Source organism: Curcuma longa, chromosome 11, assembly GCF_044706935.1.
Source record: "Curcuma longa cultivar G26 ecotype Majalengka, Jawa Barat chromosome 11, ITB_CL_G26_1.1, whole genome shotgun sequence".
NCBI lineage: Eukaryota > Viridiplantae > Streptophyta > Magnoliopsida > Zingiberales > Zingiberaceae > Curcuma > Curcuma longa.
Window position 1 is genome coordinate 7904199 of NC_133871.1, and position 17747 is coordinate 7921945.

At 35.8% G+C, this 17747-nt stretch overlaps 3 protein-coding genes across 3 annotated transcripts; 2 read left to right on the top strand and 1 right to left on the bottom strand.

Annotated features, from left to right (window-relative positions):
- The first annotated feature begins 1487 nt into the window (after window positions 1-1487).
- On the top strand, window positions 1488-5149 carry LOC141840936 (mitochondrial import inner membrane translocase subunit PAM16 like 2). The gene is made up of 4 exons (XM_074729040.1): window positions 1488-1673; window positions 3241-3328; window positions 4576-4706; window positions 4773-5149. The coding sequence occupies exons 1-4, from the start codon at window positions 1671-1673 to the stop codon at window positions 4893-4895; spliced, it is 345 nt and encodes a 114-aa protein (XP_074585141.1). The 5' UTR covers window positions 1488-1670; the 3' UTR covers window positions 4896-5149.
- Window positions 5150-5903: 754 nt separating this feature from the next.
- LOC141839845 (ubiquitin-like protein 5) lies at window positions 5904-8620 on the top strand. The gene is made up of 2 exons (XM_074727693.1): window positions 5904-6224; window positions 8431-8620. The coding sequence occupies exon 1, from the start codon at window positions 5997-5999 to the stop codon at window positions 6216-6218; it is 222 nt and encodes a 73-aa protein (XP_074583794.1). The 5' UTR covers window positions 5904-5996; the 3' UTR covers window positions 6219-6224; window positions 8431-8620.
- Window positions 8621-10542: 1922 nt separating this feature from the next.
- Window positions 10543-15762, bottom strand: LOC141839866 (auxin response factor 18-like). The gene is made up of 7 exons (XM_074727714.1): window positions 15527-15762; window positions 15301-15419; window positions 15063-15094; window positions 13811-14947; window positions 11912-12825; window positions 11287-11352; window positions 10543-10886 (listed from the first exon to the last, which is right to left on the bottom strand). The coding sequence occupies exons 4-7, from the start codon at window positions 14921-14923 to the stop codon at window positions 10838-10840; spliced, it is 2142 nt and encodes a 713-aa protein (XP_074583815.1). The 5' UTR covers window positions 14924-14947; window positions 15063-15094; window positions 15301-15419; window positions 15527-15762; the 3' UTR covers window positions 10543-10837.
- Window positions 15763-17747: the final 1985 nt, after the last annotated feature.

The following is a 17747-nucleotide window of genomic DNA, read 5'->3' on the forward strand; positions in this document are numbered from 1 at the left end:
GTGAGCTGATCGCAGCGAATGATTTAAAAAACGCAGAATTCGGTGAACTTTGCTACTATTTGTTCCTCATTGCGATTTTTTATACAAGTCTCTTCTAAATTATCCTCTTTCTGGGATTTCCTTGGTAATTTTTTGCATTCAGTTGATCATCTATGAGTTGTTTAGAATTTCCAACTCATAGATCATCATTAAACTTGAAGGATGAACTCAAAGATTCGCGTAGATTATGGTGTTTAATCCTTGCTTTTTTTCAAATAGATTGATTGTTATTAACAAGATCTATCTTGTAGATAGAGTTGGTTATCTACGGAGCTTCATCCTAAACCACAGAGGATGTTTAATAGGTTGTCCAAAGGTTTAAAGTTGATCTTCAAATGTTTGGAGGGTTTAAGATGGAATCTTAACTCTCCCTCAGACTAAGTTGGACCCAGTTCAGTTGATACTTAGTCCCAACTTTTTGATCTGTTGGAAAATAAGTTTCCTAGTTAACTTAAAGGCTTATTTAGTTCTTTTGACCTATATATATAAACTATTTTCCGTTAGCATTCTCTTCACCTCGGGATAGTTTAGTGGATATTTGATGGCAATATAGAAGTTATAGAGTACACTATGGGATAGTTTAATCTGGGACGTTAGCTTCAGGGTGTGTGGAGTAGCACGTATTTCTGAATTTATTTTGATAATTAATTAAAAAAATTTATGCGGTTGATCATCATTTTCAAAATTAATTGAATCATAAAAATTAAATATTTAAATTATAAAAAAATAGAAACTCCTCATCATAAAATATTATCGTATTAACTTTTGTTGATGTTATCTTTTATTTATATTGTTTATATCATCACACATTTGCGTATTTAATATTATATTTAAGTTGTATTTTGCAAGACAAATTAACAACTATGACAAGTCATCTATTCATCCACCTAAGTTATTCGATTCATTCTAGCCTCTTATGTCATGATAATAAGAGATAAAGTATTTTTCTTAAACAATTATGAATGTTTAAACAAAAATCCACGCAGCACAAGTGTTTGAACAATTAATGACATTAGGATATCATGTCAAGAGCTATCTTGCTTTTTAAATTTATTTAGTAGACCAAATATGAAATTGGATCATTCGTTTTAGAATTAGTTTCATCTCAGAATTAGTCAATATAAATTGGATGGAGTTATATTCCTTACTAATAAAATATTCAATGATATTTATATTCAAGAAAAAATAAAGAACTTTTTCCCTGAGACTAACCGTGATTAATTAAAAAGGAAAAAATTAAAATTCTTTGCGGTGATAGAGAGATAGAATGTTTTTAAAAAATAAAATAAAATTTAGTTTTGTGAATCAAATAGAATTAATTCATATTTTTTTAAAAAAATAAAATAAGTAGAGAGCATGATGGCCGGATCCTTTTCGTGGCCCAATAACAGAGAGATGCTTAAATGGGCTTGAAGGAGTTGTTCCAGTTATTGCCCTTCATGAGATATTCTCGAACCTTCTTCCTTCCCTGTGCTGCGTTCCCGTCTTCACCTTAATTTTTCGCTTCCCTTCGTTTCCAGGAGTCCCTCTTTGCCGCCTCTCTCGCGTAGCTCCACTCCCAGACAAAATCCAATTGCTCACCTCTCGGAAATCGTCGTTGATTGAAGCAAGCCTTCCCCGCGCGCGTCTCTATGGTCAGCAATTGATTTTGTCATCGATTTGTATGTTTATTTTTTTTATTATTTTCCTTCTTGTGTCTCTCCTGTGATTAACGATCCTATTTGCCTAAATCTTATGGTGCTCCATGGAATATAAGTTGTTTTGTGTATCTGGTGTTAATTTTTTGTTTCGGGACTAGCGTCTGTTCATCGTAACCCTGTTATTTTCATTACCAAATCGGAGATGAAACCACCCCAATGATCTCAATTTTTGGAACAATCTGTGTTACACTCTCACCTGCCGTAAAGTTAGGTTTTGGAAGATGATTAGTTTTTGATTAAATCCTAAGCGAGTCTGATTTTGCATGTGGGGCATTTGACCTAATCTTTTCAACTTCTCTCTGGATTTATTCAATCGCACTCCCTAGTGTTTCATAATTTATGCATTAGTTCACATTGTTTGCATGATGTTTGGAGGTGCATTTCGTGAGTTTTATCTACTTTATACTGGTCAAGGTTGCCATTTGTATTGTTTGGGATTTTTTCTTCTTCTCTTCAAAAAAAAAAGTTGTCACTGTGTTGGCCAATTCTACTTTAGTCATGCAATAACTCAAAATTAATATCCAATGCGAGAGGTTAGTTTGACATCCAAAAATGATCTCTCAAGTTTGTATCTAATTTTGTTGGTTGGAGAATGTAGAATTTTCAAAGATGATTTCAGGCGGTAGACAATCAACCTTATATGTAGCGCCTATATACGCACGTGCACGCACACACGCACATGTCAAAGTGTATTGATCAATCAAAATAAGTTTACAATCATAAGTTGTAAGTGATAAGTAAATGCATAAACGGTAAAATACATCATATTTTGTGACGGTCGGGATGGAATGAAATTTTTTGCCTATGGCAACCGACATGCAATGAAATTTGAGACCATGGAGATAACTATTAATATGGCAATTAGAGACACTCTTACTGGGAAGGTATGTTATAAATTGAAATGTTTTCTACAAAATTCTAATTGAATTGACTATAAAATGGTTGTGATCTTGTTTTTGGAAGCATGCAAAATAGGATGGTACAAACAGGTGGAGCTAGTCAGAAATTATGTTGCCACAGTTGTGTTTTGAGTGTCAACACAGTTGAACCCTGAGATGATCAGATCAATACTTATGCTGAAATTTACACCTTGCAGTTGAATACAAAGTATCACAATAAGGTTAATGTTGTTAGATAATTGTTTTGAAATTTTGTTAGGATTCTTTAAATTGGATGGCCAGGGGCAAATAAATTGTCTCAAGCGTACAAAGTGCAAGAGCTTTTGGTTTATCAGCACTTATGTTGCTCTAAGAAGAAGTTGGATCTTTTCTTAGTTTGTGTGAAAATCCTAAATCAACATGAAACTTGATTTGATTGTTTATATAAACCCATTATCTACCTTGTATATGTCAAGTTTTAAATTTTCTACCGTTTCTAGTTCTTCTTTCTCAATATCTTAAGTTAAGATCAAATTCATTTATTGAGTTTGAACTGAAATTTTTTAGTACTGTCGCTCTTGTGAGTATTCTCACTTCTGTACCGACTCTATTTCTGGATACAGGCTGCAAAACTTATTGCAAACTTAATTATAATGGGTTCAGGCATATTGGGTAGGGCTGTGTTGCAAGCCTACCGTAAAGCATTGGAAAGTAACTCTTTCACCTTCTTTTTCTTCTTTCTTCAGTATTATTTCTATGAATATAACAATGGTTCTTTGTTGTCTAAGTGTTTTGCAACTACTATACATTTCTTTGTTCTTACAGAAATCATTTCTTTGGTGGAAATATCTTTGTGAATGATATTTCAAATATTTCCTTCACATCTCATTATTATTCTAGGTAGAGTTTTTTTTTATCATAATTGGAGCACACTTTCACAAAACGTTTAAGTGGTAGAAAAGGCTCAAATTATACTTCTCATAATTTTTAATACTACTCCTACCAGTAAATATGATGAAATGGAGTGGTCCAAGCCTCAGTTTTGGAATGATATACAATTGAGCTACATTTCATTTTAAAATTAAATTCAGGACTTGGACACTGACCCTCTTGCTTTGATATTATATTAAATTTGATCAAGCAATTATCTTAAACTTTTTAGTTTCGTGAAGAATGGTTCAATTTACATATTCTTAATAATTGTTAAGAAATCAGTTTTAATACAGATTGTACATAAACAATCTCCTAGAACTTCAGATGGTGATTCAAAAATTTATAAAATGTTGATATAGATGGATTTAGTTTTTCTGATGATCATTCTTGTTACAACACATTATTATAGATGTAAGGGATGAACTTGTGTTCTCTTTTGCACATTCCACAAAACTACTACTACAGGTTAATATAGTCTTCACAGCGAAAGCGATAATTAAGTGCTTGGTTGGTCACTGAAACTCAAGATGAGAGCTTAAAGTGCAAATCTTGTGCTTATGGCAGAGATGTTGCAAGGGTGTTTAAGCTTGCGATGTTGAAATACTCTTCCATTGATCAATATTTAATTTTCTGCGATGAAGATGTGAATTTAGGTCTGTTTTGCATCCTGATTAGTCAACGTGTAATCTTCTCTGAAATAACTGAGTTGTGTTTTTCAACCTATTCCTTCCATTTGAAATTCTTGGGATGCATCCATTACAAAGAGCACTATGTTGTTTTGAGTGGATACCCTGCATTGTAGTGCATTTGAGCATAGAATTGCTCGAGTGACTGCCAACCTAGATTTTGGTCTCAACATATGCCTAACTTCTAATGTAGTGGAGCTCATAGATCAAAAGCTAATTGTGCTATGGCCACTATTTTGCACTGTCAGTTTTTAGTAAGATATGTGTTCGTTTCCCAACATGTAAACGGCATAGATTTATAATCATTTTGCACCTTTTTTCTTTCTTAAACTGCTGTAGATGCCAATAAAAATGGTGTAGCTCATGAAGCATTTAATAATATCCGCCGAGCAAGTAAAACAATGACTGAACAGGAAGCTAGGCAGATATTGGGTATCTCCGAGAATTCCACGTGGGAAGAAATCATGCAGGTTTGCTCTCTCTTTCTCTCACACACACACTCATGCACATTTGAAGATGTTTGATTTGTTATGCAGAGATACAATGTTTTATTTGAGAGCAATGCTAAAAACGGGAGCTTCTACCTTCAATCCAAGGTTCATCGAGCAAAAGAATGTTTAGAGAATGTTTACCAGAACCAAAATCAAGGAACTAGTTGAATGCCGTATTTTTGACATGGTAACTCTAGGTTTCTTTTTTTTTTTTTTTGTGTCTTCTTTGTATATCGAAACATTATGTGAATACTGGGTACAAGTACCTGTAACTTATTATTTCACTAAATAATGGGTTCAAAGCCCCATGTATAATATTTGAGTGATCCTTTGTCTGGTTGAATGTACTTCTCTTCAAAAGACAAAAGTAATGTTTAAGTCTTTGCCGTATTGTTTAAATTTGAATGAATTCATGGTTGGATTGTTATTGTTTTTTATATGTTCAGTGGTTGGAAATCATATACATTTTATTTCATGGAACGGAACGGGATGAATAGCAGGATGTTTTTAGAAAATTAATTTGATAGTTCATAGAACAGAAATATACAGGTCTTAGTTTGGTTACTACTAAAAAACTGTTTTTCCCTTCTTAAGTAATAGAAAAGGTATTATAGTTCTTCAAATAATAAATAATGATTCACTTACACTATTTTTAGGTAGCTTGGTTTGCTCCATTCAAATAATTCTGGCTTGTAAGAAAAAAAATGAAATAGATAGGTAATAAAATAAAACTAATTTTTATATATAAATAAATTGTTTGATTTTTTGTAATTTTCTTATATTATTTATTTGACTTGTTGAATTAAATATTTTATCAAACTTTAATATTTTTTTATTGATTAATTATTATGTGAAGGATAGAATAAATCATTATTTTTAAAATATAATAAGAAATAATTATATACTTCTATTTCTATTACATGAAGCAAAAGTATCGATAATAACTGAAAAAAATTGTGAAAAGGCTTCTCAAATTGTTTTAACTAAAACTAATTGAAAATTATTTTTTGATAATTTAAAATAATTTATTTAACTGGAAATTATTTTTATATAATCTGACTTTATCAATTTTATAATACTTTTTTATCCTTATTAATAAATTTTTTAACTATAACAAATTTGTGAGATTTTTCTGGAAAAAAAAACAGAATATGATTTATATTAAGAAGCCTCTAGATCAATTTCCTCAGTCCACGCTTTTTAGAATCGTCAGCCTCGTCGGGGAACAGCAAGGGAAGCGAAGAAGGCGACCGAGGAGGGGAGGCGAAGATGATCGAGGTAGTTCTCAACGATCGGCTGGGGAAGAAGGTAAGGGTTAAGTGCAACGAGGACGATACCATCGGCGACCTCAAGAAGCTGGTGGCGGCGCAGACCGGCACCCGTGCTGACAAGATCCGCATCCAGAAATGGTACAACATCTACAAGGATCACATCACTCTCAAGGACTACGAGATCCACGACGGCATGGGCCTCGAGCTCTACTACAACTAAACTATGGTAAAGGTTCCCTTCCTTTCTTTTGTTTAAGATCGCTAGTAATTCTAACCTGTTGGCTCACCGTAGTAATGAAACCATGATTTCATCATCGATCAAAGAAAATCATGTGATTCCTCCACAGATTGGTTGATGGATTTATATTATTTAGGGCTTTGTTTTAGATACCGAATAATTTCAGATTTAGGGTTTTCTAGGGCATAGAGATTGACATTATTAAAAATTTAAGGAATTGAAATTTTATATTTTTAACTTATTATTCTATTTGGTATTTTTTGTATTATATACTGTTTCTTATCTTCGTGGTAAGTTGGCTGTCTGATGTTTCATGGTTCATATCCATGTGCTTGATACAGTAGTTATGTATCGTATTCTTCCCCCTGTTATGCTTTATGAAATTATGATAGGCAGGGAAAACAATAACGTACCTCCGGCTTGAATATGTGAACTTCTTAGGCAAGCCCTTTTCTTCTTTTGTTTATTACCATCCTTAGACTAACATGATATTTGACACAGATTGTATTGTAAGTTTTGTGAGGATTAGATCTTCTCCAAGCATCCCTTTTTCTGGTGTCAAAGTGCCTAGTAACTATTAACTAAGTTTGTAAGCAGCCATCTTCTTTTCAGGCTTTGAAACAACCTAATTCCTGTTGTTCCCTTTCTCAACTTTGCCACCAACTCGAAGGTTTGCTGATCCTTGTCTAGCTAGGTCTTTATGTTTTATTGCTCCAATTAACTTCTTTATCCTTATAGACACAGGAACTGAGTTGTATCTGTATCATTTCCTTCTCCATCCATATGTTAGATTGAATCTTTTTTAAGATCTAATGACACGACAAGTAGGTTGAATCTTTCTACTTGTTGCTGGATCTTCTAAATTTGCTGTTATGGCTGTTCTTTTGACTAGAGATCTCTTCCATTTGCAACCCATACTATTGTCGGTTGTCTAGTTGTCATTTGTAAAGATGTAACTTCTGCATCTCGTGCCCTTTGCAGGCCTAGCAGCAAGATGTGTCATTTGCCAAATGCAAATCTTATTATGCGATTCAACCCTATTTTAGACTATAACATGTCTTTATCCCTACAACAATGCTGAAATCCTTTGTCCTCTTGCATAATGTCTGGGCACTGATGTGATGAGCTACTTATGAGTGATCCCCAAGTCCATCCTACGCTTATTGAGGTATTTGTCTTGAAGGTCGTTATCAACCTCATGATTTGAAAATCTGTCTTGAAGACCATAATCAATCATAGTCTAACCTTAAATATCTTTTCATTTTTTTGTTTTGTATTTTTTATGACATGTTGGACAAAGATAATATCTATGCCCAACTTAAAGGGAGTGGTAGAATTATTGGAGTTATTATTAACAATTATTATAGTTACAATTATGGAGTAAGTCCATGGTTTAGTGAGTGTGTATTGTATATAGGTTCTTTATATGGTTTCAAGTATTAATTAGTATCAGTTACCATGGAAAAATCCTTTTTTCGACCAATATCAATACTTGGCTTCAAGTGTTAATTTGTATTGGTTGGCATGGTCAAAATGGATTTCTTTTTTTTTTGTTTGTCTTTTTAACTATATTTTTGTTATTGCAACTTTCCCATCTTGCTGCTGCTTTTAGTCATTCCTATTTTCTTAATAATTTTATTTTTATATAGAAACCTTGGACTAGGTCCACAAGTCTTCCTTACCCTGCTTGCGACTAAATCTCTTTCTTTGTCGCTGTGTATCACAGAAAGTACCCTACTAAATAATATGAACTCTTGATTTTGCCTCTAGCCAGCCCCAAATATTTGGGTCAAATATAGATCGATGATGATGATAATGTTGATGAAGATCATGCTTCATATTAGGAGATGTGATAGAGAATGGTGCGAGTTTCTGGCTGTTAGGCTGTTAGGCTAAGGCTGGCAAGAATTGAGAAAAGCAGCATCTAGTAAGAAATAAAAGATGTAAATGCTACCTATGTAAGCTTGAAAGAAATGGCTGGCAGCAGCTGTCTGTGACCCTCTGAATCTGTCGGAACCTGCTGCAGCAGCAAACAATCAGTTGCCATACTGATTTCCAGTTTTTTGAATTTTTGGCTTGTTCATACTTTATCTAAAGTGTCTGATTTTTGTTTTTATGAGGTCGATTTATGTTATTTTAGATTTCAGATAAAAGTACTTTTGTAAAAACTATTTAACAAGTTCTTTTAATGCAGGTTGCTATATAGATCTGAACCATTCGCTGGATGGATGATATCGGTAATAGAACAACTGTGTAATGCTACTAGTTTCCAAGTCCATAATTAAATTCCATGACAAGTGGCTATAGTGCAATACTACCTATCTGCTAGCGTGCAAAAATACCATCCTGAATGGAATCTAATAAACATTGAAACTTATGCTTGATATTTGGATTGCTTTTGTGACCTTTCACTGCAAGTCGCTTGGGTTTATGCTGTATTCTACTTGCGTTGCTGCTGCTGCAATTTGTACATCTCTCTTAACAGTGGCAAAAAAAAAAAAAAAAAACAATATTCAAATGACAAGCACCTCACACTACAATTTTCATAAGTTTTGTGACTTCTAAACATACCAATTGTTTGTGTATTTTTTTGGATATTTATCTTCTAAAAAGTCAATTTTATTTTTATTAATGACATGTTTTAATTTTGAATGGAATGTTTATTGCATAGATTTTGTTCTACATCATTATCTCTACTATTGAGATATTATATTCGACATCATTGATGAATGTTCTTAGCACTCTGTGCAGCTAGTGTGTTTTAACTAAAATTTAATATATATATATTTTTTCTTTCCAACAAATCAAATGATATATGTGAGGTAATTCGAATAAAATTGATATCCGAATTTATCGATAACACTCTTTCATTAAAAAATCGTAATGAATGTACTAATCATGGATCCATCCCAACACCATTAGAATTTACTTAAACCAAACTTAGAAAGTAGGTAGCTGCTCGTGCCACGTTAGTCAACTCCGACCGTCAAACACCATCTTGAGATGCCGGCCCAAATCTCAGACCTGCCGAACCGGTGACCGGTTCGGCACAGCCGTCCATGAAATTGACTGGCGGTGCTTTATGAATCCCAGTTCCCGAAGAGTCGGCAAGGAGGAAGATATGGCAGATTTCACGGGCCGAACCGGACCCGGTCGACGGGGAACAGAGCCCGAACCGCTCCTTGGATCTTTAAACGGCACGCACCCACTTGTGTTGCCTGTCTTCGCCTGTTCACGGTCCAAATTTCCATAATTAAATTAAGGCCCTGAAAGCAAGGCAGCATTGGCACATCATCACGTTTGACCAGATGAGTTGACCCAACACTGGAACATGCTTATCAGACACGTTTTGCCTTGTAATTTGGAGGTCCTATATAAATATCTGTTTTTAAAATTATAAAATCATCAAGTACGGTAAAAATATGTTTCATCATCATCAGAAAGGTATTCTCGTATTGTAGAAATTATGAGCTAAGCTGACAGTCCTAATTTAAATACTTATTAAATTATTTGTATTATATTTTTTGGAGCTTTAGGAACTTGTAGGATAAAAAGGAGCAATTAGGGGAGATTTAGAAATAGAACATCTTTTTAATTTTATATAATAATAATAATAAACAAACAAACAACCTTTGGATTGTTTTTTTCCTAAAATTATCAAATAATTACAAACAGATGACATCATTGGTTATCCTAAGAATGTGAAAGATTCATAAGGACCATGTGATTGGAGAATTTTACCATTTTTCTTCCAATCAAGAAAGCAAGACTTAAATACTTCTAGCCAACGCATACACGTGTCATCGTTTTTTTAATTGCAATTTGACGGTAAACTAATAATAAACAACACGAATCGTATTTACATATTTATTTATTATTTATGATTTCTTAATACATCATTTATTGATAATAAAAGCGAAATCATCATCTTAATAGTCCCTATAAGAAGGACTCATAGTTTTTATGAAAAATTTCAAAAAAATAAATCATGAAAAATTTCATCGTCCAACAACAGTAGCATTTATAGGAGTGAGATGATCTATAAAATACTACGTCGATCTCGATTGCCCGATACCGAGGACGGGCCACACAAGACGGCGCCAACGTTACCCGGTGCCAGATCTGGCCCTCACGTGCGCCGCCATTATTTAAATCCTCCCGACCGGGTTTCCAGAAACAGCAAGAGACTTCAACAACACTCTTAAAAACATGTAGGTAAAATGATAATAATGATGGAACAACAAGGACATTTTCAGAGAACAATTCAAGTAGGGGGGTTGATTCAAAACACTTCAACTTGTCCCTGCTAAAATCATTCGAGTTATTGTCAGGTGTACAGAAAAGTCAACCACATGAAAGTCAACCACAAAGATGCCAGTAGCAGTAATATGAGAACAATAGTGTGCAACTAAAGCACCTTGAGGTGCAGATATTCAAGCTACGGAATTGTCACATGAGCAAAGAGCATCCTGGAAACAGTCGTGGTTTAGAAAATACAACAGAGTAGAGGAGAAGAAGGTTTCCGACTAGAAGTCTATTCGTACGGGCGAAGATTCGACGACAGCATCTAATTTGTCCAGCTCCTAGAAGGTTTCTGTGAATCAACTGCAGCACTGCACATTGGCATTGAGTGGTCCAGGTACTACCAATCTGAAAGAAACAAGCAAAATGGAAAATTTCAATGAATCAGATACAAAAACTTGTCCATAAACTAATTTTACTTTCCACTGAATCATTTGGCAACTTAGTTTTGGTTAAGTGTGTAGTTTTTGTAACAGCCCTGATGTCATTAGCATTCAAATCGAATGTGTTTCGAGCATTCATTATACTAAAAGGTAAAAAATCTAGAGTGGCCTGGTTTCAATGACAAATGCATTATGAAAATTACCATGAAGTATCATGTTTTGGAGCAAATGTGATAGATTTCTCATTATGGAATTGAAATGAAAAGCCTTCATTACACTTAAGTTTACTGAAATAAAAGGAAAGACATAGAAAAAGATTCAACATACGAAAAGTAAACATGTACTGTTGGCATGAACTTCCCTACCTTCCGATGTTATTACTGCCTGAATCTGTCAATATTGTGAGCCTTCTTGCTGCTTTCATGAAGTCACTGCAATAAAATGATAAGAAGATGAGCATAAAACCAGCTTATCGGAAACACATGCGCATAATCCCAGGAAACAAGCATAGTTTGTCACATACAAGCGGATAAAAAGTAACACACATTGGGACAAATTAGGAAGATCGTAATGACAAATTAACAAGAATGTAACATGAAAGATTGTCAGATCTATGACAGTAATGGAGCAAATGGCACTACACATTCAAAGTGGAGAATTAGGAGAGGTGAGCTAAGTAGAAAAAGTTTATTAAAATCAATAATAAGCATTAATCTTTAAGCCAAGGTCTAACCATGTTAAGTGATCACTATACTGAAATAGTATCAATTATGAAAATAACAATATGCATAGAAGAATAATAAGAAAAAGCCTGAAAAGTTTAACTTAGAAAATGTTCAAATAGAATTAACAATCAGTTAAGGGAAAATATCAACAATAGATATAAAACATAAAACTAGTAAAGAAAGAAGCAATTGAAAGATATTTCCAAGAGAGACACAAAGCATCCTGAAACGTTGTTCAGGTTGGGACTAAGTTCATGGCTCTAACCCGAAAGGTTCGTCTCCTGTGTGTTTAACAACACCAGCAGCATCCTTGTAGATCACATGGCTCATCATCTCAGATTTTTCAATCCCAAACATATCAGCTAGCCTTCCATATAGTTCTTCATAAGAACCAAACATGGATAGATCAAGGGTACGACCGACATCGTCCGACTCAATGAAAACCTTGCAATGCCCAGTTTCCAGGCCAAGCTCTGACACATGACGGTCCCTGCACAAGTGGAATCCACCATACGATGAAACGACAGGAGCCACATTCTTATTGTTAGCACAACCATCACTATCTGATGTATTTATTGTTTTCTCCATATTGCAGCCAGAACTGTTTATGGTGGCCCCAGGGGACACATTTTCTCCTGAGTTGCTCAGAGATATCTGCTCCTTAGTCAGTATTGGCTTCCCAAAAAGCACTAGTTGTGGAGGTTTAGTGTTCAAGGAGCTTTTCGTGCTCTTGGTATTACTTCCAATCGTTAGCAAACAAGATATATTGTTATCAGTGACTGGAGTATCAACAAGGAATCCAGTAGATATTCTAGGGAGTGAAGTGGTGCGATCAAGGTGGTGAAAGCCAGCATGGAATAGACCTGTCTGCAGTTTGTTAAGGTGGAGATCTGATAAAGATATACCAAATTGGGCATGCCTGGCTCCCTGTATGCCTGCAGGAGTACTATCTGGGAAATAGCACAAAGGTTTTGTGCTGTGAGCAACAGAGTTCCCGAGGAACACTGGTGTTGGAAGTTGGCTTTCTAGAGGAAAATCGGGATGTTGGGGAATGCGGAGTCTTTTCCTTGGAGGAGAGAAAGATGCCGGATGGATGGGAGGGATACTTGAGACCAGTTCGACCAACCATGGATTCACACGGTTTACATTTTGTAACAAATCTGGTTCATCCCATGTCACCTGCAAGACAGTGTAAATCGTGGTAAGCATCTAAGAAAGATGGCAGAGGCAATTGAAGTCAAGAAGACAATAGAAAGCATGGAGAAGATGCAAATTATCAGACAAGTCAATTCAAATACTCAGAATTAGAAAAACACTTGGATCAGAGTGGCAGGGTAACACAAAATCTGCAAAGATAATGTAATAATTCTCTATCCAGAAACAACAAGATGAAGTGAAGAAAAACTATTTTCAATGATGTACGATACACAATGAAAATTTAGCAAAGCTTAATATTAGTTACTAAGATACCAGCACATCTCAACTTTAGGAGGGATAAATCTAGAATGCATGGAAAATGAATTATTATTTTACTTTTGAGCTTTCCTTTAGTTTTCTCCAATCTAGAATAGCAATTATGCATCTGCATGAGTTCATGAAACCCTAGTGTCCTTGATTGAAGATTACATTCCAACACAAAGATTCACAAATAAACAAGTTTTAAAAAGTAAAGATCTTTTTTGATAATGCTATATGTCAAGGCAAGATAAATAATTAAGATACATGTTCTGGAACTAGAAATTTAATTGTCTCACCAAGTTGATATTAAAGTATCATAATTTCTTGATTTTGATGTTATAAGCATTAACCTGACTGTCCAGTGTCTACTACACATCAAGGGGATAAGTAACTATGAGATCATTGGGATAACACTGATAAAAAAAACACAATAAATAAAATAGAGAAAAATAAACCTCTGACAATCTCAATAGATAATAGTGTACAATATAATGCATCTCATAGAAAAAGAATTCCACAACATAATGAGGCTACTAATATTGTCGTCACATAAGGGTAAAGACCCAAAACAAATTACTGTCAAGCATGGAAACAATGAAAATGCGGTAACATGAGATGAAAAGTTCAACAATCATATCAAAGCACCAAAAAACAAACTTATAACTATGCTTGCAAAAGGTTCATACTTGTTGCATAAAGAGGTTACCTGCAGAAGTCTCCAAGGAGAATTAGGCCATCGTATGGGATCTACAATCTGAACAGAAGATATAGTTCCCATGAACCAACTAATCCTCGAAGAATCCTCAGTTTCAAAGGCCATCTTAAATCTCATACCAGGACACCACTGGATCCTCATTGCTGCTTTCACTGATGCAGCTTTCACACAAAACTCTGGTGTACTTGCTCTGGGGTAGTACACAACCTCAAACGGCTGTCCACTAGCTGCGAGACTTGCTGCCTCAGTTACAGAATCTGTTCTCACCCTTCCACTCACCCTCAAACCCGCACCATTTACATTTCCCCTCAATAAGTTACCTTCCTCCTCCCTCAGAAAGACAGAGAAACCTCCATAGTTGGACGCCGAACACCCATTTGGTGGATTCCATCCAGAATGGATCTCTGCACCTCCACCAATCCCACCTCTTTTAGCTCGGCGTATTCCCACACAAAGATCTCCTTTCTCCGTTTTCCAGAACACAATTGAATCCCCTGCAACTAATTTCTTCTGGTTGACAAAGGTACTCCATCCAGTAGTGAGCAGATGCCTGCGAGGTGTGCCCCTGTATATGTGCCTAAATTTCCAAACCACACCGTGCACATCCTTTGCAAACACAGTTTGCACAGGAGGGTCAGCCGAATAGTCCAACCGCGGGAAGACTGTCTCAGCACAATAGCGAGGAACAGAGAAGCCACCACCATTATTCGCATCTGATTGAGTTAGCGTTTTAGCAAAAGGTTTTTCTTGTGAGTCAACACCATTGATACTAAGACCCAAACCATCATCTTCAGTATAATCTGATTCGTTGGGTCTCAGAGGAACCATGCAGATCTTAGCAAATACCTCGTCAGTGTCTGAATCGGCCATGAATTTCACAGCAGTCACACGGCAAGGTATAAGAGGTGGGATCTGCAGGGAGGTTCCAAAGTCGGGAAGCTCCTGGGCGTGCTCTGCGTGACCCTGAGGAAAATAGTAGACCTTGGCGTTCACCACTGGCATCTGAACCATTCCGCCAGCACAGGCATGCCATAGATGGGAGTCCAGGCACTTGTCTGTTTGCTTCATGGGCGATCCTTGGAACAAATTGTCAAATGTGATCATGGGAATCCGAGCTAGTCACCAACTCTAATAGCAAAATGAAAAAAAAACGAGAGATGAAAAAACTGCTGGCTTCAGAAGCAATTTACAGATTAAATAGTTGGTCAGTAGGGGGGATAGGGATTGTTCTGAAGATTCTAACCTAAAGATCCAATCGAACTTCTGTCCTGTGCACTGTTAAAGACAAAGAATCAGAGGAAAAGATTAGCCAACGAGCTAAAAGCTCAAAGTAAAAAAAAGGCAACAAAAGTGTGTTTTTGATACGTAAAAGAAAAGAAGAAAAAAAATCAGTAATCAACAAAAAGACCAAACAATCAACAAGATAAAAGTAACCTAAACGTAGATTTTGACAGAATCAATAAAAAAAATAACTTTCTAACCTTTTTTGTGCACAGAACTGCTGCGATCGAGCAATGAAGAGAACGAGACAGAGAGACGCAACCAGAAAACGAAATCGCAGCAGCTCAATTCAAACACCCAGATACTACACTCCCGAACCCTACAAAACCCGTACCTTCAGCATCAAACTCTTCTTCTTCTACCCAGGCACAAAAAACAAATCAAAAGAAAAAAAAATCTCAAATTTCAAGAGAGAAAAAGCAGCACCATCTGTTCCCCGACGGATCCAATCGTAGAAACACGGACTGCAAATCTATCACCAAAACCCCACCAAATGCATTCCCACCCGCTCCAGGATCCACAGACAACGGTGCGAAAGGCGTCAGCTTCGCCCTTCTCGCCTCCTCCCCAGACTAGGATCCGCCCTTCCCCATCTCGAACGCAGTCGGCATCGCCATCGCCCTCGCACTCGGCGGTGATCACACGCAGGGCGCTCGCCAAAGGCTCTCACACGCCACTGTTAATTATCTCTCTCAGATCACGAAATTAAGATTGCTCTCCAATTAAAAAGAGCTCTGCGAACTACGATGACTATTTCCTAAACAAACCCTCCCTGATCATTAAATACACTTTACCCCCTTCAAAACCCAAACAAATCCGCGCAACGATGGCGTCCGTGAGATAAAAGAAAACTCTCGGGGGGAAATTATAAAAAATGCATAGTCCAAAAAAGGATTAAAAATTTAGGTAGAGAAAACAGCGGAAGCGGAAGATAATTATTATTGACGTCACGTCGCTGTCATGGACTCTGTAGAAGTGGCTTGGCAGTGGAAGTATGTTGGGGGATCCACTGTTCCCTTCGCCGCACCAATCATCTTGCAAGGGGTCCTCCTGAGCGACGCGTGTGGAATCTGACTGTAGCGACGCTACGGTCGACGGGCATACGGCCAATCGCTCGCGGATCCGCAGGACTCGGAGATCCACAATTCCGCTGCTCCCGCACATCGACTGTCGTGGCCTCACTGGATTTTTCATTATTAAATCGAGAGAGAAAAAAAAAAGGAAATTTAGCTTTTTTTAATTAATTATTATTAAAATAATTTTTGTAACTTTTGGGATGTTTATGTCGTAACTTTTCTTCAATTATTTCATTGTTGATAGAACAGGAAGAACAAACGTCCAAAACGCATGAGACAATGTCTCTTGTTACTTTCATGGTTTTGTTTTGTTTTGTTTTTTTTAATTTTTTTAAATAAAAAAATTAAAGTTGTATAATCTGTGGGCCGTGGCCAACTTGATAATCTATTTTCTTAATTTCCTCTCAGCAATTTTGATCGCAATTAAAAAAATATTTATAAATGCCATAATTATAGCGTGTGCTTTATGCAATAAGATCACCAATATTTTTATAAATCAAAATAAAAGCAAAGAAAAATTTGGCTCATAATTTAATATCCAAAATAGTTCTTAATGCTCCACTGATTTTGATTAAAGTCGTGACAAACGTAGCTTTGACTAAAATTACTGTAAAGTGACATAGATTTGGTGAAGTATTAAAAAATATTTCAGATATAAAATTAAGAGTAGAGTCCTTTTTTGACGATATTGATAATTAAAAGTACTCTTTTGAATTTTTGATCAAAAAAAAATCATATGCTCGATCGTCATTGTTGGTGTGGGGTTGATGTTTACTTGCTTATTGCTCCAACTACTTGACCACCTATTCTTGAAGCTTTGGAGCTTATTGCTAGCTCCTACGTCCTCGCTAGCGATAAGTTAACAATTACCATAATTTTAGATCAGTCCTCTCCTCTCGATCAACCAAACTACGGGAGATAATGGAGATCTAACCTAGTTCCCTAAAGAAAATAGCTTGTCTACCTAATCTCGCACGAATGGGGAATCTTGTCTACCTAATTATATTTAACTTAGGTTAATTTAGGCCGAAAACATATTGGGTCTTTGAACTTGTCCTGTTTGATATTGAAATTAGGGTAAAGTAAACGTAGACACGGCCAAGCCGACTGGAGATGTTGGACCGCTATGTCAAATCATGTGAGTGTCTTCTTGACCTGACCCGACCCGACCAGATTCGACCAGACTCCAAACTTATCGTCATCTCCCTAATTCTACAACAGACGAACAGTGCACGTGAACCATGGACTCGATTAGACAAGAGATGATCAAATGTCTTCGTCGAATTGACGCGAGATGGGAGATGAATTATTTATTTATTTATTTAGAACCTACAAAAGATCCATCGCATAATTGGCTTTCTGTGTGCACGTGATCATGATGCAATTTGTCTTTTTTTTATATCCTTAATTAATTCAATTTAAAGTGAGTAATTAACTTTGCTTTGAAAAAGAAAGGTTGAATTGATTATTCTTTGGGAAGAAGAATGAGGGAATAAAAAAAAACATGATTGTTTAATTAATGGAATAAATATTGGATGAGTAAGGGAGAAGTTTTCTCTCTTTTTTGTTGA